Below are 21,543 nucleotides of genomic sequence, written 5' to 3' on the forward strand. Positions count from 1 at the left end.
CCATTTGTGACTTTTGTGATGGTCAGAACAATCACCATGGGATGAGGCCCCCTCCCCTCCCCTCCCCTCCCCTCCCCAGGAGAGCCCAGACAGCATAACTGGCTCTCGTGGCTGGCATCTAGCCTGCAGTCCCATCATTTTTAATTCTTGATACTGTTCCCTAGCCGTGTGAAGACACGTACGTGCTTCAAAGGCTAATGAGACTTTAGGTAACAGAAGGCTTTAAAAAGTAGCACCGTGCTCCTCTGGATTGAGCTGCAGGGACAGCTGCTCTTTGGCCTTCAGCTGACCTCAGAAACTAGAAACACTTATTTCAGGCTTTGTCCCATTGGCCACTGTGGGCAGGAGTGGAAAACACCTGCCAGGTGTTGCCATAAGATTGACTTGGCCAACAGGAAACTTTTCTACAAGTTTTGCGGCTTAACAGTAGCCCCCTCCCAACCCTGCCTTTCCTTGGCGTCCAAACCGCAGCACATGTTGAGCGCCCCCTATGTGCGAGGCTCGGTAACCGGCAAATAAGGGTGGCACAAGGCTCCTTTGGGGGCTTAAGGCTTCTCGGGTCCCCCCAAACACCCTACTAGTACTTCTTGTTCCTGTCTTACGAATATGAGACTGACCGGCGAAAAGAGCATTGGGCCGTGGGACAGGACTAGTCCCTGTGGGTTACTGACCCTGTGACCTTGGGCAAGTCGCTAGTCCAGCGGGAGCTGGGTCCTAAGCTTCCTTGGAACCCCGACCCAGCTCACGGTCACGAGAGCTCAGCCGCCGCTGCAAGTGGGTTTCGGAACTTCAAGGAGTGATCTACTACGGCCTGCGCCCCGCGAGGGAGGGAGCGCCCCGCCCCGCCCCCGCTGCGGAGACCCCTCCCCCCCCAACCTCGCAGTGGGCGCTCGGCTCCGAACTGAACTACGGATCCCGAGAAAGGTCGCTTTGTGCTTCGCGAAGACTTCCCCTTCCGCCCGCCGCCCCGCGGCCCGCCCCTCTCGGCGCCGGAAGCAGCTGTTGCCCCGAGCAACTGCAACGTCCGGCTTTCCGAGTTGGCGGCGGGAAAAGGCCATGAGTAAAAGCCGGGCAGAGGCTGCGGCGGGAGGTAAACGGGACCGTGGGCGCGGGCAAGGCCCGGGCGGGGGGGCGGGCGAGGGGTCGGCTGAGTGAGCCTCGCCCCTGGCCCGTCTCCTCGTAGCCCCCGGGATCCTCCTGAGGTACCTGCAGGAGCAGAACCGGCCCTACAGCGCGCAGGACGTGTTCGGGAACTTGCAGCGGGAACACGGCCTGGGCAAGGCGGTGAGGAGCGTCCCCTGAGAGTCCTCCCCCTGGGGCCCCTCGAACCCGCCTGGGGTGCTGCCCCCTCGAGGCTGCCATTTCAGCCTCGGGCTTCCTACCTAAAGCGTGTCTGGCGCTCCCTGGTCTCGGGCTGAGATGCCCCCCGCTGCGCCGGCCCGCAAGTCTTTCCTCTGATGGCCCGGCCCCTCCCCTCTGCCAGGCGGTGGTGAAGGCGCTGGAGCAGCTGGCCCAACAAGGCAAAATCAAAGAGAAGATGTACGGCAAGCAGAAGATCTATTTTGCGGACCAGGTGAGGGGAACCTGTGCCCGTGTCAGACCCCGACATGAGGTCAATGGCCTTCTCTAGAATGAACTCTCTCTGGGAGAGTTTGAGGCACCTCACGGAAGTCACTGACTCGCGCCATGAAAAGGGCCCCAGGCACCCTTTAAATCAAAGTGGGTACTCCCTTCGCTGTGATCCAGATGTGATGAGACTTCCAGATTGGGATATGATAGATGACAGATGCTGGATTGCTGCCAAGATCCATTCCCGCTTGGAAGTGACTTTTTCCCCGTCCTCTAGATTAGATCTGCCATCTGCCAGATGATTGGCCTTCTGTCCCCACCCCTCACTCCCAACACAGGTAATGCTAATTTTGTATCTCTGGGCCAGACCACCACCTGGACGCCATCCAGGCCTTTCTAAGTCAATACCATTAAAGCAGAATTCTTTACCTCCCCTGAATGGGCTTCCCTTTCCAGCTTCTCCCTCCGCGGAGTCACTCTTGCCCCAACCCAGAGACTGGGGAGTCACTCTGACCTCAGATCCTCATCAGCCATCAGGTCCAGTTGGTTCCCCCCTTCCTGTGTCTACGCTCTCCTTTCCACCTGTCCTTGCTGCTCAAGCCCAGGTCCTCCTCATCTCTGGTGATACCCCTCCCCAACATCTGCTGGCCTCCTCTATCACCTTAAACACTGCAGCCAGAAAGGTCTGTGTAAGTGCAGATCTGGTGCCATTCTCCTACTTCAAACTAGCGCTCCCTAGAACAAGGGACAGGTACTTGGGGACCCCGTCCCAGGCTGCCGCCTGCCTCACCTGTCCCGTCTATGTCCATTCACCAGTACTAGACCATTTAGATGTGTTGTACTCCTGTGCCCTTCCTCTGCCTGCGTTAAAGACCCTTCTTCCTCTTCTGCCTCTTTGCTCAGCTAACTCCTACTCATCCTTCAGGATTTCCCTCAGACATCACCTCCAGAGACTTTCTCTGAATTCTCTAATCGCCTCTTCTCTAAGCGCTTAACCTTGTTGAGGGCTGCTGTATTGTGGTTGTCTTGACTGCAGCTCTTCTAGGGAAGACCCCACTTCTCACTCATATTCCTTTGTGCAGCACCCTCTCACCCCAGTACCTATTTTTTTAAAAAGGTATCTTCAGTTGTCTATTTTTTTTTAATGATTTTATTTATTTATTCATGAGAGACACACAGAGAGAGGCAGAGACACAGGCAGAGGGAGAAGCAGGCTCCATGAAGGGAGCCCGACGTGGGACTCGATCCCGGGACTCTGGGAACAAAGGCAGACACAACCACTGAGCCACCCAGTATCTAACACCCAGTAGACACCGAATACTAGTTTAACTGAACCAAACCACCATCAAGGCTAATTTTGCTAAAATAGGTTTCATTGTGTTATTACTCTAATGAAGATTCCCTAAGGGAGAATTGTGCAGATTTTATTCTATAAAGGACCAGACCGTTGATCTTTTTGTGCTTTACAGGCCCGATGGTCTCTTGTCTCAGCTTTGCAATTGTCCTGACCACTCCCGCCACTATAGAGCAAAAGCAGCCCCAGACAGTACATAGAGCGAGCATGGCTATGCTCCAAAAATTTTTTGTTTTCAAAACCCTGTCTCTGGCAGGATTTGGCACGCAGACTATAGTTTGCTGTCTGCTGCTCTAAAGGTCTGCCTCGCCTTAATGTAGAGGCCACACTGCCCAGGCTGGCATTCCTGTTCCTCCTCACCAGCTCCCCGTCACCACCAGCCAGCCCCCCACTGTCCTTGGTAGCAGCTATTCTCTCATGGGACGGGCTCCTCAGACTCATACTGGAGTCCCTTGAATAGTACCCGCCCCTTTACCTGTCCTGGTTCTTCCTGTTGTGGAATGTGTGTAGTTTAGGTATCACTACCTGGGGAAGACTGTCCTTTTATTCCTTTAGCCCAGTGAGTGCTTTTACCACTAAAGTGAGATCTCTGCTCTGTTCAGCATCCTGCCAGCCTAGAAGCCCCTTGAAGAAAAGCATCAGGTCTTAACTTTCTCTTTATACCTTGTTCATTGGAGTCAGTACTAAACTGAATGGTTTCTCACAAGGACCCTCCCACTGTTCTCCCAGGCCCTCTGGAGGGTTGGGGAGCCCCACAGTCTTGCGTGCATGTGATGCTGCCCCACACCCCCTGCCCGCCTCCTCCTTGTGCCTCACATCAGCCCCCTTCTGTTTTTCCTCTCATCTCTGGCAGGACCAGTTTGCCACTGTGAGCGACGCTGACCTCCAGGGCTTGGATGCCAAAATTGTGGCCCTGACCGCTAAGGTGCAGAGCTTACAGCAGAGCTGCCGCCACATGGAGGCTGGTAGGACCGGGCAGCCCCCAAAGGTGCCCCTAGGGTCAGGGTCAGTCTGGAGGTCTGGAATTACTAGGTGAATGGTTTGCTGACTGCAGTGTTGTCTTGCAACAGTGAATCTGTCTCTCTGCTGGGCTGCCCTGGGAATTCTATTAAATCTAGAACGGCTAACGGCTTTTGAATATAAATGGGCAAGACATGCATTTGCTCTCCCTAACATTATCAGCGTCCTGTGCCCACACTCCCTCTGTGCCCACTTCTTTAACTGGCTACAGGGAATGGATTGTTCAGCCTCACTGCTTCTAGATGGAAGAGGAAGGGAAACTAGAATAAACCAGTAATTTGATAAGCTATAATCTCTGCTGAGCATTTCCAGAATATGGAACTCATTCTGGACCCTGTGTATAGAACCTAGAACGAGGTAGGGGGCCAGTCTCCTACTGCAGGGGGCGCCCACTGTGAAAGACAAGGCCCCATCCTCAGGGGTAGGCGGTGACCCGAGAGAGATATGGTTTCAGAGCTGAAGGAGCTAACTAGTGCCCTGACCACACCGGAGATGCAGAAGGAGATCCAGGAGTTGAAGAAGGAATGTGCTGCCTACAGAGAGAGACTGAAGAACATCAAAGCAGCCTCCAACCACGTGACTCCAGAGGAGAAAGAACAGGTGAGTTGGGAGGGAGGTTAGAAGCAGGGAGTCAGGAAGGAGTGAGGAGACACCTTGCCCCCAGGAGTTGCTGTGGGCTGAGGGGGCTAGAGGCAGCTGTTTCCCTGTGCAGGTGTACAGAGAGAGGCAGAAGTACTGCAAGGAATGGAGGAAGCGGAAGAGGATGGTAAGTATTACAGCCACCAGAGAAACTGCAGCCCAGCAGCATGGACCTGCCAGGCAGTGCTCCCACCTAAAAAGGGGTGGTTTTGTTTCTTGTCAGGCAACAGAGCTATCTGATGCAATTCTGGAAGGCTACCCCAAGAGCAAGAAGCAGTTCTTTGTAAGTGGTTCTCCCTCCTGTCCTTGCTCCCCTGGGTGCTCTCCAAGGAGGGCTTATTCATTTGTCTCCCTGCCCCAGGAGGAAGTTGGGATAGAGACAGATGAAGATTACAACGTGAAGCTCCCAGACCCTTGAGGGGTCCTCTAGCAAGACAGGGGGATGGAAAGAAATGTCCTGGACTGGCTGCCTCCTTCAGGTCGGCTCTTTGTTTTGTTCCTGCTGCCTTCTGCCTTTGGGCAAAGCAGCTGGGACAGGGACTTGAGCAGAGTAGCGAGCCCACAACAGACGGACGGTCACACTCGTTTTATCGTCCACATTCTAGTTGCTTGAACTTAATGCTCAAACTTGGAACAACGCTAAAGGAAAGCACTGGCAATATTTATTATAATTTGATATAAAAATACTTAATTTCCTCTGGATAACCGAACCTCCCAGATAACAACCCTGAGGAAGGCTACAGGGTAGAGAGGGGCCAGTGTACACACGGAGCCCAAGGCCTTCGACAAGACTTCCCCAGGCTCTGTACCCAAGGAGGCCTTTAAATAATATCTCTAACCCTTCACAATCCAGCCCCAAGTCCTGGGAGAAATACAGGCAGCATGGAGATGGCACAGACCCAGATATACTTGACAGGAAGGCCGGGAATGGTTTTGAGGCCCAGTTCATTTTCCAAAATTGTAACTTTAATAAAATTGCACTGTTGGTGTTTAGAAAAAAAAAAAAAAAACAACTTGTAATACGTAGTGCTGTTACACTTGACTTCTCTGTGCTGTGCTCAGAGTTTGCCTACGGGGGTAGAAGGAGCAGGGGCACGCAGGGAGGCCGCTTCCCTCCAGTGCCCAAAGTAGGGGAGGAAGGAGAGGCGATGGAGTAGCAGGTGAGGGCAGGATCCCGGCAGCCCTGCCTGGAGCCAGCCAGAAGAGCCCTGGTCCCACCTTGGGCCAACCAGGCAGCTGTCACACTTCATAACTGTGGGAATATTTCCTTGTGCTCCTTTCTTCCTGTCCAACTACTGCCAAAATAGCTAAATGTGGGCCAAGAGACCAAACCAAATGCAAATAGTAGCTTCCAGATATGTGTAGATAGGAGCAAAAATCTGAGGCTTAGAAGGGGAGAGGCCAGGAGCTCTTGGGGGGTCCCCAGAGCAGATCCCCCATCCCAAGGACTCTTATGGAGAGAGGGAAAGACAGCAGGCTCGAGTTTTGTGGTCAATATAATAAATTAAAGTTTTCATAAAACAAATACCCTAGCCCCGCTGAAGATGAGGGGGTGCTGGGGAACCAAACACCGAGAACCAGTGGACCAGTGTGCAGTATCACAGTCCAATCTCATAAGCCCGGTAGCTCTGTGGCCAAGTAGGAGACTCAGGCCTCTTGTTGGCTCTTCTGCAGGTTCTAGGAGCCAGGTCAGTACAGCTGGTTCTTCAGCTGGTGCAGAACACCGATCACGATCTCCCGCAGGGTCTGGTGGGGCAGCAGAGGGAGACATGTGATGCTCAGGTGAGGACAGAGCACCAGCTAAGTGACCTATTCCTAGACAAGGTGTGCCAGAAAAAAACCCCTGGGCCGCACTGCTTTCTACAGTTTACTCTGAAATGTCCCGTGACAGCAGGGGGAAAGGGATGGAGGCATGGATAGCTATGGAGAAAAGCAAATAGAAATGGGAATGGCAGCATTTAAGTGTTCAGTGCGAAATTCGCTGATTGTTGCAGTATGCTTAAGTTGTTTCCAGAAAATGTCAGGAAACAAAAAAGTCAGACTCTCAGATGCAAGTCAAGCCTCAGAGAAGGTAACCAGGCCTCAGAAGCAGAAGACTCAGTGCAACAGCATGAACACACTGCCCCATTACAGATAATCAACAGACCTCAAGGTAAACTATTTCAGTGGGCCTTGGGGTGGCAGCCAGGAATCTTTCCAAACAAGCCAAGTGAGTCTGCTGCCATGATAAGGGCCTGTGCACTTGGCAGCCATAACGTGGCCTGAGAAAGGCCAGAGCTAGGCTTGTGGGAGTAGGGGCCAGCTCAGTCTCGCCAAACAAAACCTTAACGGGAGGGACACCTGGGGGGCTCAGCGGTTGAGCGTCTGCCTTCAGCTCAGGACATGATCGTGGAGTCCCTGGATCGAGTCCCGCATCAGACTCCCTGCATGGAGCCTGCTTCTCCCTCTGCCTGTGTCTCTGCCTTTCTCTGTCTCTCAGGGGAAAAAAAAAAAAAAAAAAAACCTTAACAGGAAAGCCTGGGCCAGGATGCAAAAAAGGGAGACACCCCCAAGAAACCTAAAAGCTGATGCCTTCCTGCTGAACAAATCATGACTTGGGCCACTGTGCCCGGAGGAGGGTAGAAGACCCCCACCCCACGACCCCTGCTAGCCCGTACCTGAGGCTTACAGTGCTCCTCGATCCAGCTGAAGACACAAGCTGACAGCTCCTGGAAGCTGGCCACAGAGATGGAGGCATTGAAGGACTGGAACAGGGAGTCCATGATGCCTTGAAACACATTGAACTTGACCTGGTCAGAGACCTGGTCTTCCCCCTCGTGGGGGTTGTCCTGGTGTGCCTTCACAATCTGCTCGTAGTTCCTGAAAGCAAGCAGAACAGGGCTCAGGTACTCCAGGTCCTCCCCCAGGAAGAGGCTCCCGGAGAGCAATGGGGTTGTATCCAGCCCCAGCTAGATACTGCTGCGGGGACAGAATTGGTGACCTCTCTCCACCCTGCCCTCCGTGAATGAATCCCACAGGCACTTGGAGGATCTGCTGTGTGTCAGGGACGGCTGGGGTACAGAGTCCCGCCTTAAGTGGCCGCCTAAGAGAGTGAGAGTATTATCTGTCCTGTATTATCTGATGTGGCCTTTGAACGAGAGGAAGGTATGAACTGAAGTCAGCCCGGGTCCCCTCAGAAGCCCTGGCTCCCCCAGCTCAGCAGCCCCCTTACACTTTCATGATCTTTAGGGCCGTGACATCCTTGCGTAGCATGGACACCTCCTCCTCCTGCTTTTTCTTCTCCTTGTGCAAAAACTGGATGTAGTCAATGGCTGGGGTGGACACACAAGTGTCAACCGGAAGAACAAGACTTTGTCCTTTATTTCCCCACCTCCCCCCATGCTCCAACTCTCTCATAACCACCACCCCACCAGGGGCAGGCCAAGAGTGGGTACAAGGCTCTGGCCTTTGCACAGCCCCACTGGCCCCAACCACTCCCAAGTGCGTTCCCTGGCCATACTCTTCTGTAGGACAATGGCTTTGCTGAGCTTTTGGGAGCCAATGGAGAAGTCCTGCTGCTGACAGGTGGGGACGATGGTCTGAAGGTCATCATAGCCTCTCTGTGGAGACAGGAGGGGAGACAAGGCTTCCTTAACTCTGAGGAATTAAGGCAAATGGGCACAAAGCTTTCTTCCTGCGAACTGAACTCCATGCTCACAAAGAGGCTGGGGTGCTGGAAGGAGGGTGGTGGTTATGTCAAGGGACTAGATCAACTACCCCCCACCCCAGATGCTTGGGGCTGTCTGATGAGGTCGGGGCAGAGGGGACCTGAAGCCTGTAGGGCCCTCCTGCGCTGGTGGAGCCACAGGCCTCCCAGTCACCTTGATGGCGTCCCTCCTCTTCTGCTCAGCCTGAGTATGTGCTCGCCGCCGCCGGTCCTTATAGGATTCCTTGTAGGACTCCTGGTGGTAATCACTGTCCTCGTCATCTACGCTCAAAGTTGGGGGCAGAAGAGGTCATTTTGAGGCCCAGTGGGGCCCAGCAGGGAAGAAAAAACCGGTGCCCAGAGACAGCAAATGGATAGAAGAACCTAAGGTCCTAAATGAGGTAAAAAACAGGGAGACCCTATGTCTAACACTAGGCCTCCAGCACCCCCATGTGGATGACTGGAGCTTCCTGTCTAGGAAATATACTAAAATGATGGTATATCTGAGGCCCCCCCCAGGTAGGGGCATGTGGCTGCCTACCTGTATTAGGGACGGAAGAGGCACTGGTGGAACCGATGCTATTAGCTCTGGACACTACACTCCCCTTTCGGGTATTTTCTACAAAAAGCCCTGGAAAAGAGAGGTCCTGATCACTAAGGGGTAGGGCAGAGGAACACCATTACACCCTTAGACACCTGTGGGTACAATGGCTTCCGGATCCTTAAATGCTGACCTCTCCCTTTCAACCCCAAAGCCACCCATACTGGATCATCACTTCCTGTTGTGCCATGCTGCAATGCGCCTGTCCCTGGTGTCCACACTGCTCCGTGGGCCTGCAATGATATCTGGTTCACAAGATGGCATCTGGGCACAATGAGGGTGAGGGTGGCTAGCTGTCACTACTGTCATCATTTCCCCGCTTCAGAGCAGAGGGAACTAGGTGTCCCCTTATCCTTCCTGCCCCTGTCCTGCAGCTCCTCCCTCACTGTCTCAGGGCAGGAACTCGCCTCGGGGACAGTGGACTGTGCTCAGGTGTGGCTGGCAAGAGCAGGGGAATCTATAGGGCTGTGGCGGGAGTGTCATCAGGGAGCTGGAGACGGTGGAGGAGACACTCACCGGGGTCCAGGCTGTTATCGCTGTAGGCATATTCCACCTGCGTCACCAAGCAAAGGAGACACTCATCAGACCCCGGCCTGAGACCGTGCCTCCTTTCCCTGCGTGCGCGCGCACACACACCCCTACCCAGACCCGCCCCACCCCCACAGGGTGCGCAGGCAATGGCAGGATGCGCGCGCGCGTCCACACGTCCACACGTGTCCACACAGACACACACACACAGACCTCTGGGGTGCACAGGCGGTTGCAAGACTGCCCCGCGAGCCAACAGCCGATAGGCCTTGGGAGCGCCACCCCTCCGCAGGATCCCGTCCGCCCCCACCCCGCTCCAGCACCTCCCAGCCCCTAAACCCCGTCCCCTCACACTCGTGCACACACGCGTCACTTGTCTCCCCACCTTGGCACGCGCGGGGTGAGAGCTGTCTTCTCTGCAGCCCCGGGGCCCGAAGGGCGGGGGGACCTTTGGGGACTGCAAGGAATCCCCTCGTCTTCCGGCCCCCCCACGTGCACGAGCCCTACCCGCCCTCCCCTCGCCGGCGTGCGCGCCCGCGGGGCTTGCCTTGACCCAGGGGTCGTCCGGAGAGGCGCCCGGCTCCGTCATCTCCGACCCACCGAACCGGAAACCAGCCCGCGGGCGAGCCCCCTGCCGCGAGGAAGAGGCGAGGCGCACCCATGTGACCCGAACCCACCAACCCGGGACGAGAGGCGGAGGGCGGGGCGAGGGCCGCGCATGCGCGACCCAGAGACTCGGACACCGGGCAGGGGACGCTGGCGCCGGGGCGGACACGGAGTCCGTCCCTGCGCTCCCTCGGGGTCGGCGTCCCTCCTGCCGCAACGTGAGGCACATTCTGTAAAATGCGGTCCCCTCAAAAGGCTCATCCAGTGTCGCCGATAGTTGCGTGCACGCGCTGTGCGGGCCCTGGCGGCGGCCGGGCCACCTGGGCCAACCCCGCCCCGCCGGGCTCCGGCTCCGTGAGGGCAGAGGCCCCGCCTAGCATAGCGAAGGCCGGCCCTCCGACAAGCAGCCAGGCGTCTGGCAGGAGACCAGCGGGAGAAACGCTTTCAGAGAGCCTGTTGGCCAAGCTACTTTACAGATAGGAAAACCGGGTAACCAGAAGGTCTGTAGCTTCTCCCAAAGCAGTCAGTGAAAGGGCCCAGGCTGACCTCGATCTGGCTAGCTTCGAAAGCCGTGCTCTTAACCGCCGCCTCCAGAGACCTCGGGACAGAGGCAGACACCATACACGCGGCATCTGGCAACATTCACCTTTAATTCTGTTACAGGTTCAGTGTTTGCCCTGGCCGCAGGCAGCCGCAGGTACAACAGACACGGTGGGCAAGAGTAGGCACCAGTGCCAGAGGGGCCTGCTCCCCCATGAGCCACATCCGCAGTGATGGCCAAACCCCAGCAAGCTGGGTAGGCTTTGCGTCTCCATCAGGTCCTGCCCTGCCCTCCTCAGTTTGGCTCAGCCCTCTAGGCCCAAGCTAGGAGGAGCACTGTAGCGCCCATTCCTCCTCACCGCTGAATCTCTTGGCAGCTCCAGGGGCCACTTTGGCCCCACAGAGAACTTGATGTCAGCCATGGACCTTACGACGTCCGGGGGATGCGCTTCTGCAGGAGAGTCCAGGCTTTCTCCACCTGTGAGCCGTCGGAATGTTTGGAGAAGGAGAAGACAAGGTCAGGCAGGCACCCACTGGAGACTTCCTCCCCACAACCCAGCCCTTCCCTTGGCACCCACCTGGCGCTGGGTGACATGTGGTTCCCATAAAGTGCTCAGCACCACGTGGCTCTGGTCCACAAGCTGCTGCCCACTCATCTGGCTCTGCAACCGGCTCTGAGCCGCAGCCTCACTCAGGCCATCCCTTTCCACAATGCGTCGTATAGCCTTGACACAGACAAGGCCTATGTCAGCCTCCCGGCTCGGAGTAGGCTGAGGGTCTGCAGTGGGGATGTGGCAGGAGATGGGGTCCAGATACCTCAGTCTCAGGAATGACAACGGTCCACACCTCATGCACCATGTTCTGCCAGCCAGCTTCAAGCAGCATAGCAGCGTCAATCACGCACACGTGTTTTCCTGTGGGGAGACCCCAGTCACTGCTAGCAGCACACCACCACTTGCTACCAGAGAGCCAATGAAGCCTAATCCCAGGAAAGCAGAGGGTCTGGCTCAGGGTCAGGAAGCTCCCAGGAGAATCTGCTTAATGTCCCCCTTGGCTGCTCCCATCATCACTCCCACTCACCCTCAGCCACAGCCTGATCCATCTCCTCTCGAGCTAGCTTTGCGATAACTGGCCACATAATATCCGTGAGTATCTTCAGCTGCTTCTGAAGAGGGAAACAGAGGAAATGGGCAGTTTACCTTCCCTTGGAGATGGAGCCAGTCTGAAGGAAGAGGTAGTTGGGAACAGATGAGTGGAAAGTCGCACTCTGGAGCAGACCAGAGACGGCCACTAGGTCCCAACTTCTGGGTCTCGAAGCAGCAGAAAAAACCCTGGAGAGGAGCGTGTTTACCTTGTTCCCAAACACCCGGCTGCCTAGGACCTTCCTGTTGATAATGCCATCTTTATGGAGAATATCTGGACAACAGAGACACAGGACTAGGCAAGGAGGCCAGGCTGTCTCCTCACTTTAGGACACTTCCAGCCCTCCCTAGGTATTACCTGTTCCAAAGGCTTCCACAACAGGCTGATAGGCAGGACCACCTGGGGCATAGGCCCGATGGCCCAGATGGTCACTGTCGATGATAAACGCACCCAAGCCCTTAAGCCGCTGGGCTACTGAGCTCTTCCCAGAGCCACTGATGCCCGTCAGCCCAATCACGTAGAGCTGTGTGGGGAGCTCTGGCCTCTTCTGGAGATAGAGAAGAAGGAACCAGTTACTAGGGTCTTTAGACTCATGCTTGGGACTGAATTCTTCAGTCTTTACTCTCCAGCACTTCCAGCCCACCCAAGAAGGGAGAGAGAGGGAAGGCAGGCATACATATGGAGGCTGAAGCAGGTTTCCCAGCATTCGCTGGCGGAAGCTAGAGGAGCTGACTTTGTCTTCTTCATTGTCCTGGTGGCTTTGGTCCTTCAGCAGCTGGATCTGATACAAGGCAAGCTCCTCCAGGTCCTAGGTAAAAGAGGAGGGGTGAGAAAAAAAAAAAACAAAAAAAAAAAAAAAAAAAAAAAGAGGAGGGGTGAGGACAGGGGAAGGAGGGACAGAATGACAGTGACACCTGAGCTGTCCCTGTATCCTTCCCCTACATGCCCCAGAGATAGAGCCTGCGTCCAAGGGCAAACTGGGAACCAGTTCCTTCTTGCATCTTCCTCACCACCCTAAGCCCTCTCTTCCCTCCTCTAGGGTCGTGGTACTTCCAACAACCCCCCATGTGGCCTTGCCCATCCCCATCCACGCCCTCTGCCAGTCTCCCTCAGGGGTTACATTCTCAAGGCGGAAGCGGTTGACGGCCATCCCCCCACGATAGGTCTCCTCGCTGACCACCAGGAACTCCAAGGAGGGATTAGAGCCAGCGGGCCCATAGGGGTCCAGCAGGGGGATGATATCAAAAGTCAAGGAGGGCTTGATGTCCACCAGGAACTCACTCAGATGTTCCACACGTTCTGTGTAGGGTTGGAGCAGCTCAGGGAGCAATTTGCCTGGGGAAGGAGCCCAAAAGAACAATGAGATCTTTTTACTGGGGAGGGAAAGTGCAGGCAAATTTGGGAACACTGTCCCTAAGCATCCAATCTCCAGAGGGGGGTCGATGGCCAGAAGAAAGGGCCAAGCTGGGAAGTGCTCTGTGTCAGAGGAGCTATAAGAGGGGGCAGCCAGCAAGCACAGTTATCATGGCAAGGGCTGGCCTGTGCCCAGGGAGCTAGCAGTGCAAGAGAGCATCAGAGTCAGGTGGAGAATCCCAAAAACCACCCAATCAGGAGTCCCCTCTTGCTGTGTCTCTGGCCCAACTACCTACAACCCACTCATCCATTTAGGGTTCATCACTGGAAGAACTTCTTAAAAGTGCAGACTCCTTGGCTCCACGTGTGGGGGAATTCTGATTTGGGTGGTGACTAAACCACACAATGAGAAAGCTACACTTACTCATTTAACATAATTTCCTCAGCACTAACTGAGTGCCAGGCACTGTGACATTTGGGAGGGGTGGGAAGTAAAGGATGGCTCCATTCTTCCTCAGTCATACCCTGGGGGCAAGGTTAAGGGGTTCTGAGGGTTCCTCCCCTGCTCTATTCCAGGGTCTCTCTCACTCACTCTTCAACAGGTCTTTGTCCGCTACTCCCACCACAAGCTGCTCCTGGGCCAGGACGCAGGCGACACTGAGCAACACCTTGTGGGCATTATGCAGGCGGTCAAAGGTACCACCCACAGCCCCACGGTGGTAGCCACGCACTGGTTGCTTTGGAGACCTGGCCACGGGGGAGGCTGGCCTGATGGTGGAGGGTAAGAGGACATCCAGGGGCTCCGTGGGCAGCTCTTCAGGCCCATAATCCGGGTACAGCAACACCGATGCCAGCTGGGGACAGCAACTGTAGCAGCTGGTGGCATATCGCTCCAGCTGTTGCTTGACCGGGTTGTACTGGCTTCCATCCAGGGTCTGGAAGTCAGTCAGCACCACTTCCGGTGGGTGGGCCAGGTTCTGGACTGAGCTGGACAGGGGAGGGAGAAAGGCGCTCTTGGCTCCGATATTGGTCAGCAGGACTCTGACGTCCAGGTGCCTGTGGACGTCGGCGCCAGCGTAGAGGTGTGTGATGAAATCCAAGACCTCAAACGTAGCCTGCACGACGCTGGACTGGGGCTGAGCTGGGCCCCCGAGGCTCATGCCCGGCTGCAGGTGTACATAGAGCGTGTGATTCACCAGCCGGGCCGCTGAGGTCAGGATGGGGGCCAGGCGAGGGGCCAGGGAGGCCAGGGGCGTCGTCAGCACCAGGAGGCCCGACCGGAATACGGCCATGCTGCCCAGGCCTGCGGACAGCCAGGGAGACGGGGCGTGGGTGACTGAGGGGGTATGTGCTGAGGCTGAAGACTGGGCCTTGGACCCAAGGGAGGGGACCTGGCGTAGGGACGGGGTCTGTGCTGATCCAGAGGAACCCGGGGGAGGGCACGGGGCCTGGTACATGGCGCCTCGGGGCTAGGCGCTTGGCCTCGGTTTCCACATTTCTCAGACGCTGCGGTGAAGTCGCTGAACTGAATCGAAATCCTGGGCGGGGAAGCTAGGCTGGACAAGGGTCCCTGAGTCACAGGGCTGGGGACCCAGAAATCCCGGGCCCTCCTGCCAGGCCGTACCGGGGTCTTCAGGGGCCTAGAGGAAAACGCTCAGGCTCGCACCGGTTCCCTACTTACTGTGACCTAGAGGTTTACGTTCCGCTGGCGCCGCCGCGGAGCCTTACCTGCTGCGACCCGGAAACAGTTCCGCAGCTGCGCCTCCGAGCTACGGAAAGGCAAGAAGGCCAAAGTCTCCCCTCGCCTCGGGATCTCGCGAGACTTTGTGTGGCGAGGGGCGCGTCCCGCCGGGGGGCGGGGCCGAGCTGGGAGGCGGGGCAGGCGGGGGAAACCTTATTCCTGATCTCCGCCCCCCGGGGCCTGGGCCGTGGAGGGCGAGGCGGGCCCGGAAGCGCTTCGTGGATGCCCTTTAGACTCGAGAGAAGGGAATGGTTTCATTACCCAGGAAACAGAGGCAGAGGCAGAACTAACACCTGACTTTCCTCTTAATAAGTTACAGACGTGGGGGGCTCGGGATAGCACTTAAATCAGGACTCAGAGTCCCCGCAGACCTCCCGGCACCGTCCAGGAGGCCACAGGACGGCTCTGTCCAAGTCCCCATTTAACAGCTGGGGACATTGAGGCCCTCATGTTCCAGGAACATACAAAGGAAGTGATGACAGAGGTCTTGTGGCTTTGTGGGGCGCTCCACACCACCCAGCACCAGTTTGAAGGAGAGAGGAGAGCTCTGCATGGAAGCTAGTAGAATCGCCAGAGGATGGTCTCCAGACAGGAGAAAAGGGGAGGAGGGACAGAGACCTAGTGGCAAGGGTCCACCGTGAAGCTAATGGGGCTGGAAAGGCTGGAATTGGCAGCCTCCCTGGGGGAAAGGAAGCCAGGTTGCCATCAGGAGATATTTCAAGTCACTTGTCCACGGAGATCTCAAAAGGGAGGGAAACCAATTTCCAAGATTCCAGGGATGTGCAGTTTATTTTCCCAAACTAAACAATGCTCATTTTCATAATTATATGGGTTTGTTTTGTGTTCTTAAAAAGGTGTTTCAAGGGGCACCTGGCTGGCTCAGTAGAGCATATGATTCTTGATCTCAGGGTTGTAAGTTCAAGCCCCACACTGGGTGTAGAGATTACTTAAAATCTTAAAAAATAAATAAAGAGGTGTCCCACAGGTGTTTAAGCCTCGGCCCCACAGAGCCTGGATTGCCCCTTTGGCCCCTGGAGTCAAGGATTGGAAAAGTTATAGAGCCACAAAAGTATCAAGGCCAGTGATTTTGGCAGGAAACACCTTAGTTTGGGTTGTTTTTTTGTTTTTGTTTTTGTTTTTTTAAGAGGCATTTGAGAGAGAGCATGGAGGTAGAGGGAGAAGTAGACTCCCTTTGGGGCTCCATCACAGGACCCCGGGATCATGACCTGAGTCAAAGGCAGATGCCTAACTGACCGCACCACCCAGGCGCCCCCTTAGTTTGGATTTTTTTTTTTTTTTTTTTAAGATTTTATTTATTCATGAGAACCACAGAGAGGCAGAGACTCAGGCAGAGGGAGAAGCAGGTTCCCTTGCAGGAGCCCAAAATGGGACCTGATCCCGGGTCTCCAGGATCATGCCCTGGGCTGAAGGCAGATGCTCAACCGCTGAGCCACCCAGGCGTCCCTAGTTTGGATTTTTAAAAAGAGGACCCCAAATGAAGAAACGAACTGCAGACTCTCAGGAAACGTCTGAACCATCTGAGCACAGTCCCACACAGAGTCACTGTTGGAGGAGATCATCAGGAAAATGTGACTGTCGGGAAGCCCGGGTGGCTCAGCTGTTTAGCGCCAACTTCAGTCCAGGGTGTGATCCTGGAGACCCAGGATTGAGTCCCACGTCAGGCTCCCTGCATGGAGCCTGCTTCTCCCTCTGCCTGTGTCTCTGCCCCTCTCTCTCTCCCTCTCTGTGTCTCTCATGAATAAAAAAAAAAAAAAAGGAAAATGTGACTGTCAGTTGACTCGAACTGGATATAAGCAAATGTAGGCTTCTCGCCTACTACTCTGTCAGAATATACACTACACCCACTATTCCCACAGTGGGAGCCTTGAGAGAGCTATGCGTTGTTGAGACCATCTGGACGGTATTTGTGACTGAACCTATTGAAGTCCTCTATATAGACTTTTAAGATTCTGGTGGGCAAGTGCAGAGATCTACTTGTCTTGCAGCCACCCAGGACAAGTCTTGTATGTCAGTACCCTTGCTTAATAAACCTACCACCTCCAATCTGGAGTGATCTTTCTCCCGTCTCTCCTGTGTATGGGGGCCAGTTTCAGAATTCACCCAGGGAACTGTCCAGGTTGCGAACCAACAGTCATTTTTATTCAGTAAATGTGGATCTAGTGTCTCCCATGATCAGGAATGGTTCTAGGTGCAGGGGATAAAACAGTGAACAAAACAAAGTACCTACCCTGGAGCTTAGATTTCTGTGTATCTTGGGATGAGGTGATGAAATTTATAGATACAAGTCAATAAATTAATGACACATCTAATGGTGATAAATGCTATGAAGCAAAATAAAACAAGGCAAGGGGCTTATAGTGGAGGGAAGGGAATGCTATTTTAGACAAGGTCTTCTAGGGAAACAGCAAAGATCTGAAAGAAGAGAAGAATCAGAGATTAGGGAAAGTGAACCGGACAGAGGAACAGGCAGTTCAAAGGTCCTGGGGCAGAAAGCCAGTAGGGCTGAATCAGATGATGAGAAGTCGTGAGAGATAAAGTCAGAAAGGAGGTGGGGGCCAGATCAAAGAATGTGCTGGAGGTCTTACAAAAAAGCCTTGGATTTTACTTAGAAAGCCACAGGGGGTATTTTAAGCACAGACATGAAATAACTTTCATTTTTAAAAAAGATCATTCTGGCTGCTCTGTAGAAATTTTACTGTTGGTTGGGCATGGGTGGCATCAGGGAAACCAGTTAGGAAACTACTGCAATTATCCAGATGAGGTGATGGTACCTTCCTTCATAGACCAGAGTGAGTTCCAAATATGCTTTGAAGATTGAAGGTATTTGCTGATGAATTGGTTGAGGGATGAGCCAGAAAGAATGGAGTTGTCCTATGCTGAAGTGGGGTGGACTGGCAGGAGCAGTGGGAGGGCTGGAATGGACTTGGCACTTGGACGCATTAAGCTTATTAGGTGTCAAGAGGAGATATTAAGTAGGGAGTTGGGGATGTATGTCTGCAGTTTATGGGAAACAATGGAGTTGGGGAGATACTGGAGGCTTTGGTGGGGCTCATGGGCATGTAAATGGTCTTCAAAGTCATGGGACTACATGAGACTATTAAAGAGTATGCATGAAATTGAGGAGCCTGGCTGGCTCAGTCAGTGGAGTAGTCAACTCTTGACCTCAGGGTTGTGGGTTTGAGCCCCACATTCGGTGTAGAGATTTAAAAAAAAAAAAAGATTATGAATGTGATTTATGGAGGAGTCCCACTTTGCCTTTCTCGTCATTGTGTCCCCACCCCCAGGTTACCTTTGTGAGCACGGGTACACACACTCACACAGGTGCAAATGGGCAGTGTGGGGGACAGGAGCTAGGCTCTGAGAGCAGGTCCTATGTCTCAGAGATTCGTGCCACCCTGGCCCTCTCCCCTTCTTGTGGCCTTTCTGGATGCTGAAGTGACAGCAAAACTGTCTGGGCCAGGAGGGCAGGGAGACAGGTAGGGATGAGCTGGCAGAGATCCCCTGTCCCGGGAGCAGAAGCAGCCAGCAGTCCAATGGCCAAGAGCAGCCACTACCTAGAAGTAGCTGCAGGCCAAGAAGCAGTGCCTCTGCCTCTCCCCCCAGGTTCAACACAAAACTCCAGCAGTTTCCTCTCTATTCCGGCTTCCCAAGCTCCCTGCAGCTATGCCTCTGCCCACTCCAAATGCCAGGAGTCCTAGTCCCTCCAGAGGCCCCATCTCCAGGGTACCCCTCCCCCTTCCCTCTGCCTGCAAACTGGATGCCTAGTCTCCACCTATTCTCCACCCCTCCTCCAGCACCCCACCTCTCAGGAAGTTAGAAGGTGATTGGCCCCAGCACCCTGCAGGCCCTTACACTGGCACCCACCACTCCAACTCCTCGCCCTGGCTTCAGAAAGGATATGGGGCAGACCGGTGTGTCCTGGAGCCTCAGCTGAACCTCCTAGGGAGTGGCAGCTTCTGGGCCGGTGGGGATCCCTCCCGCTGAGTTCTGTCTAGGGCGAGGGGCACAGAGGAGGAGGAGGAGGGGAGCTGTATCCTCTTGACTCACTTAGCCTTGTTTCGTTACACATCTGGCTTCCACGTAGGAACATAATTACAATTTTAACACTGATAGTTGTAGTAATAATAGCGGTGCCTGTTATCCCTTTCAGGCATTGCCTCAATTCTTCATACACTCCACGACATAGGTCTCATACCCATTTTACAGATAAGAAAAACACTCAGAGAGGATAAGGACCTTGCCTGAGGTCCCAATGACTAGTAGGGACTAAGTCACAACCCGCCTCTCTCCCTGCCCACGTCCCCCTAACTCCTGCTGCTGACTCCTCAGGGGAATCCGGCCACCACTCTGCACCCTGCCTTCCGGGGGGGCTAGCTCCTTCCAATTTCTGGAGCTCGGTTTCCGCATTGGTATGAGCCGGGTTACCCTCGGTCTCCGGATCTCCCTCGCGCTGCACCTGCCACTTGTCGCACACGTGCGGGGCGCAGGCAGCCTGGCGCCCTGCCCCGGAACCGCGCGCCGCTGGGGCGCCAAGGAGAGAGCCGCAGGCAGCGGTGGGCCAAGCCTTTATTGCGGGGCGGCGGGGGGAGCGCCGGGCGCGGGGCGGGGCGGGTCCGCGGCGGCCGCTGCCTCCTCCGCGGGCTGGTCGGCGAACACCGCGCGGTGCATGGCGGCGACGTAGCTGCGGCCGCTGGAGTCGGCCAAGCGCAGGTGCGCCAAGGGCAGGAAGCGCTCGGTGCTGAAGTAGCGCAGGGCCGGGCGCGGGGCGCGCAGCGCGGTGAGGAAGACCTGAGGCGGCGGGAGGAGGTGCGCTGGCCGGAGTTGCCGGGGCTGGGGAGGGGGGGGGGCGGGGGGCTCCCTTTTCTCCGGGACCGCGCCCGGCGCCTACCTCCGTCACCTCCTCCGGGTCCTGCGCCGCCTCGCGGAAGATCTGCTCCGAATGGCGCCGGTAGCTGGAGAAGAGGTGGCGGGTCTTGGCGTCCGCGCCGTCCAGCACCCCGCCCGGGACGCCCTCCAGCTTCTCCAGGAAGGCGGTGCGCACCGGGCCGCACTCGATGAGGCTCACGCTGCGGGCCCAGAGCGACGAGTGGGTAGCCAGAGCCTTCAGGGGGCGGCGTACTGCCCGAAGAGCACCCCTGCCTCTCCCCGCTCCCGCTCCCGCAGCCGCGTGGGGGTGAGGGAGATCCGCATCAGAACCCCAGCCTGGCGGGCTTCCTCGCCGGGTGACCTTGGGCCAGTCACCCAGCCTCCTCGGGCCTGAGCCTCCCAGCTGCAGGGCAGAAGTGCGATAACGAGGGGCAAGCGCCCTGGCACCCGCCAGATGTGAGCCGTAGTGGGGGGGGGGGGGCAGGGAGACCCCCGAGTGGCTCCCACAGGACAGGGGGCTGGAGTCCCCAGAGGCAGGGCTCAGAGGGGTGGGGGGTGACTCACTGGACCCCGAAGGGCGTGAGCAGAACCGCCAGGCTCTCGCACAGACCCTCGACCGCGAACTTGCTGGCGCAGTAAACAGCGTTGAATGGCAGCCCTTCGAGGCGAGAAGAGGCTGTGGAGGCGCGTCTGGGAGGGAATCCACCCGGAGCCCCCTGCAGGAGCCCCCCGCAGCCCCGCAGCCCCCGCGGCGCGGTCACCGGCCCCGCCCCACTCCACGCACCCATCAGACCGCCCATGCTCCCGGTCACCAGGATGCGGCCCGAGCCGCGGCGCTTCATGTCCGGCAGGAAGGCCTGCAGGGTCCGCACGGTCCCGGCCACGTTCACGTCCAGCACCGACTCCACGGCGCCCGCCGCATGCGCCTCCAGCGGCCCGAGCAGGCCCCGCCCTGCATTACACACTGAGGGGAGAGAGGTCGGACCCTGCTTGCCTCTCTGTCCCCCGACCCAGCGGGTCCCTTTGGGTTCCCCGGGCCGGGGCATTTTGGTTTGGACACAATGCTGGAAAGGCTCCTGCACACGTGTTGCAGGGAGGCTCACCCAGGACGTCCACGCGGCCCTCCGTCACGCGTGCCCGAGCAGCGGCCACAGAATCTGCGTCCCTCACGTCCAGCTGCAACGTCTCCAGGGAGCCAGGAGGGCACCCTCGGGACCGGGCTGCCTCCCACAGTGGGCCCTGTGTCCCCAGGTCCCGCAGCGTGGCATACACTGGGAAGGTCGGGAAGAAGACGAGGATCTGAATGCCCTGCTTACCCCTTCCTGGGTCCCCTTGGACCAGGGGCTGCTCCTGTCTCTCCACCTCAGCCCCTCATCTACCTTTGAAGCTCCGGGAAGGGTCCGACGCCAAACGCAGGGCCAGGTGCAGGCCAATGCCAGAGGAGCAGCCAGTGATGAGCACCACGGTGCGGTCCATGGGGAGACGATTAGGGAGAGGCCCAAAGAGTGCAAAGCTCTGGTCTCTGAGCTAGATAGCACCTGCTTTGCCCCGCCCCTGCCCGCAGGGTCCCCACCCCTTGTTATGTCTCCAGCCTAATCTCAAGGCTGAGCCCTCCTTCAGGTCTGGGGCCTACTCTCCCCATCCTGCTCTTGGTCAAGGCAGAGATGAGGCCACTTGCTTGGAATACCCCTTCTTCAGTTGCTGGTCAGAGGGAGAGCAAAGGGGTTGCAACTAGGAGATGTGAATTCTCATGTGGGCACATCTTCCCCTGGGTGAGCCTCTGTCCCATAGGGACAATTATAAGCTTCAAAATTTGCTGCTGAGAGTGTGGAAGTAAACGTATTGGGAGAGGATTCCCAGTCCCAAGGTCGGGGAGG

The 21,543-nt window shown here is 56.2% G+C and overlaps 4 protein-coding genes across 14 annotated transcripts; 1 reads left to right on the top strand and 3 right to left on the bottom strand.

Moving 5' to 3' along the window:
* The first annotated feature begins 935 nt into the window (after positions 1-935).
* Positions 936-5,566, top strand: LOC112655386 (PSMC3 interacting protein). 3 transcript variants are annotated; one of them, XM_025440478.3, is made up of 8 exons: positions 936-1,090; positions 1,184-1,284; positions 1,484-1,573; positions 3,777-3,888; positions 4,398-4,543; positions 4,656-4,709; positions 4,806-4,865; positions 4,944-5,566. In XM_025440478.3, the coding sequence occupies exons 1-8, from the start codon at positions 1,057-1,059 to the stop codon at positions 4,998-5,000; spliced, it is 654 nt and encodes a 217-aa protein (XP_025296263.1). In that variant the 5' UTR covers positions 936-1,056; the 3' UTR covers positions 5,001-5,566. The 3 variants fall into 3 exon arrangements, with proteins under 3 accessions (XP_025296263.1, XP_025296264.1, XP_035577225.1); XM_025440479.3 differs by having other exon boundaries at positions 4,784-4,865; positions 4,944-5,084; XM_035721332.2 differs by lacking the exon at positions 4,656-4,709.
* Positions 5,527-10,367, bottom strand: MLX (MAX dimerization protein MLX). Of its 5 annotated transcripts, none has more exons than XM_025440475.3 (8): positions 9,944-10,367; positions 9,385-9,421; positions 8,809-8,898; positions 8,443-8,549; positions 8,082-8,181; positions 7,794-7,893; positions 7,240-7,441; positions 5,527-6,328 (listed from the first exon to the last, which is right to left on the bottom strand). In XM_025440475.3, exons 1-8 carry the CDS (start codon positions 10,229-10,231, stop codon positions 6,272-6,274), a joined length of 981 nt encoding a protein of 326 aa, XP_025296260.2. In that variant the 5' UTR covers positions 10,232-10,367; the 3' UTR covers positions 5,527-6,271. The 5 variants fall into 5 exon arrangements, with proteins under 5 accessions (XP_025296260.2, XP_025296261.2, XP_025296262.1 ...); XM_025440477.3 differs by having other exon boundaries at positions 6,061-6,328; positions 9,276-9,421; positions 9,944-10,095; XM_025440474.3 differs by having other exon boundaries at positions 6,061-6,328; positions 9,782-10,084.
* Positions 10,368-10,633: 266 nt separating this feature from the next.
* Positions 10,634-14,913, bottom strand: COASY (Coenzyme A synthase). Of its 3 annotated transcripts, none has more exons than XM_025440470.3 (10): positions 14,767-14,913; positions 13,631-14,341; positions 12,806-13,020; positions 12,362-12,493; positions 12,043-12,232; positions 11,894-11,958; positions 11,623-11,707; positions 11,359-11,456; positions 11,121-11,267; positions 10,634-11,020 (listed from the first exon to the last, which is right to left on the bottom strand). In XM_025440470.3, the coding sequence occupies exons 2-10, from the start codon at positions 14,328-14,330 to the stop codon at positions 10,970-10,972; spliced, it is 1,683 nt and encodes a 560-aa protein (XP_025296255.1). In that variant the 5' UTR covers positions 14,331-14,341; positions 14,767-14,913; the 3' UTR covers positions 10,634-10,969. The 3 variants fall into 3 exon arrangements, with proteins under 3 accessions (XP_025296255.1, XP_025296256.1, XP_025296254.1); XM_025440471.2 differs by having other exon boundaries at positions 14,720-14,773; XM_025440469.3 differs by lacking the exon at positions 14,767-14,913 and having other exon boundaries at positions 13,631-14,755.
* A 2,000-nt stretch (positions 14,914-16,913) lies between these two features.
* HSD17B1 (hydroxysteroid 17-beta dehydrogenase 1) lies at positions 16,914-21,498 on the bottom strand. Of its 3 annotated transcripts, none has more exons than XM_049114694.1 (6): positions 21,046-21,498; positions 20,770-20,937; positions 20,451-20,630; positions 20,231-20,324; positions 19,689-19,752; positions 16,914-19,588 (listed from the first exon to the last, which is right to left on the bottom strand). In XM_049114694.1, the coding sequence occupies exons 1-6, from the start codon at positions 21,140-21,142 to the stop codon at positions 19,367-19,369; spliced, it is 825 nt and encodes a 274-aa protein (XP_048970651.1). In that variant the 5' UTR covers positions 21,143-21,498; the 3' UTR covers positions 16,914-19,366. The 3 variants fall into 3 exon arrangements, with proteins under 3 accessions (XP_048970651.1, XP_025295847.1, XP_048970650.1); XM_025440062.3 differs by having other exon boundaries at positions 19,689-19,866; XM_049114693.1 differs by having other exon boundaries at positions 19,689-20,324; positions 20,479-20,630.
* Between the last annotated feature and the right edge of the window lie 45 nt (positions 21,499-21,543).

Source organism: Canis lupus, chromosome 9 (genome assembly GCF_003254725.2).
Source record: "Canis lupus dingo isolate Sandy chromosome 9, ASM325472v2, whole genome shotgun sequence".
In the NCBI taxonomy this organism is placed as follows: domain Eukaryota; kingdom Metazoa; phylum Chordata; class Mammalia; order Carnivora; family Canidae; genus Canis; species Canis lupus.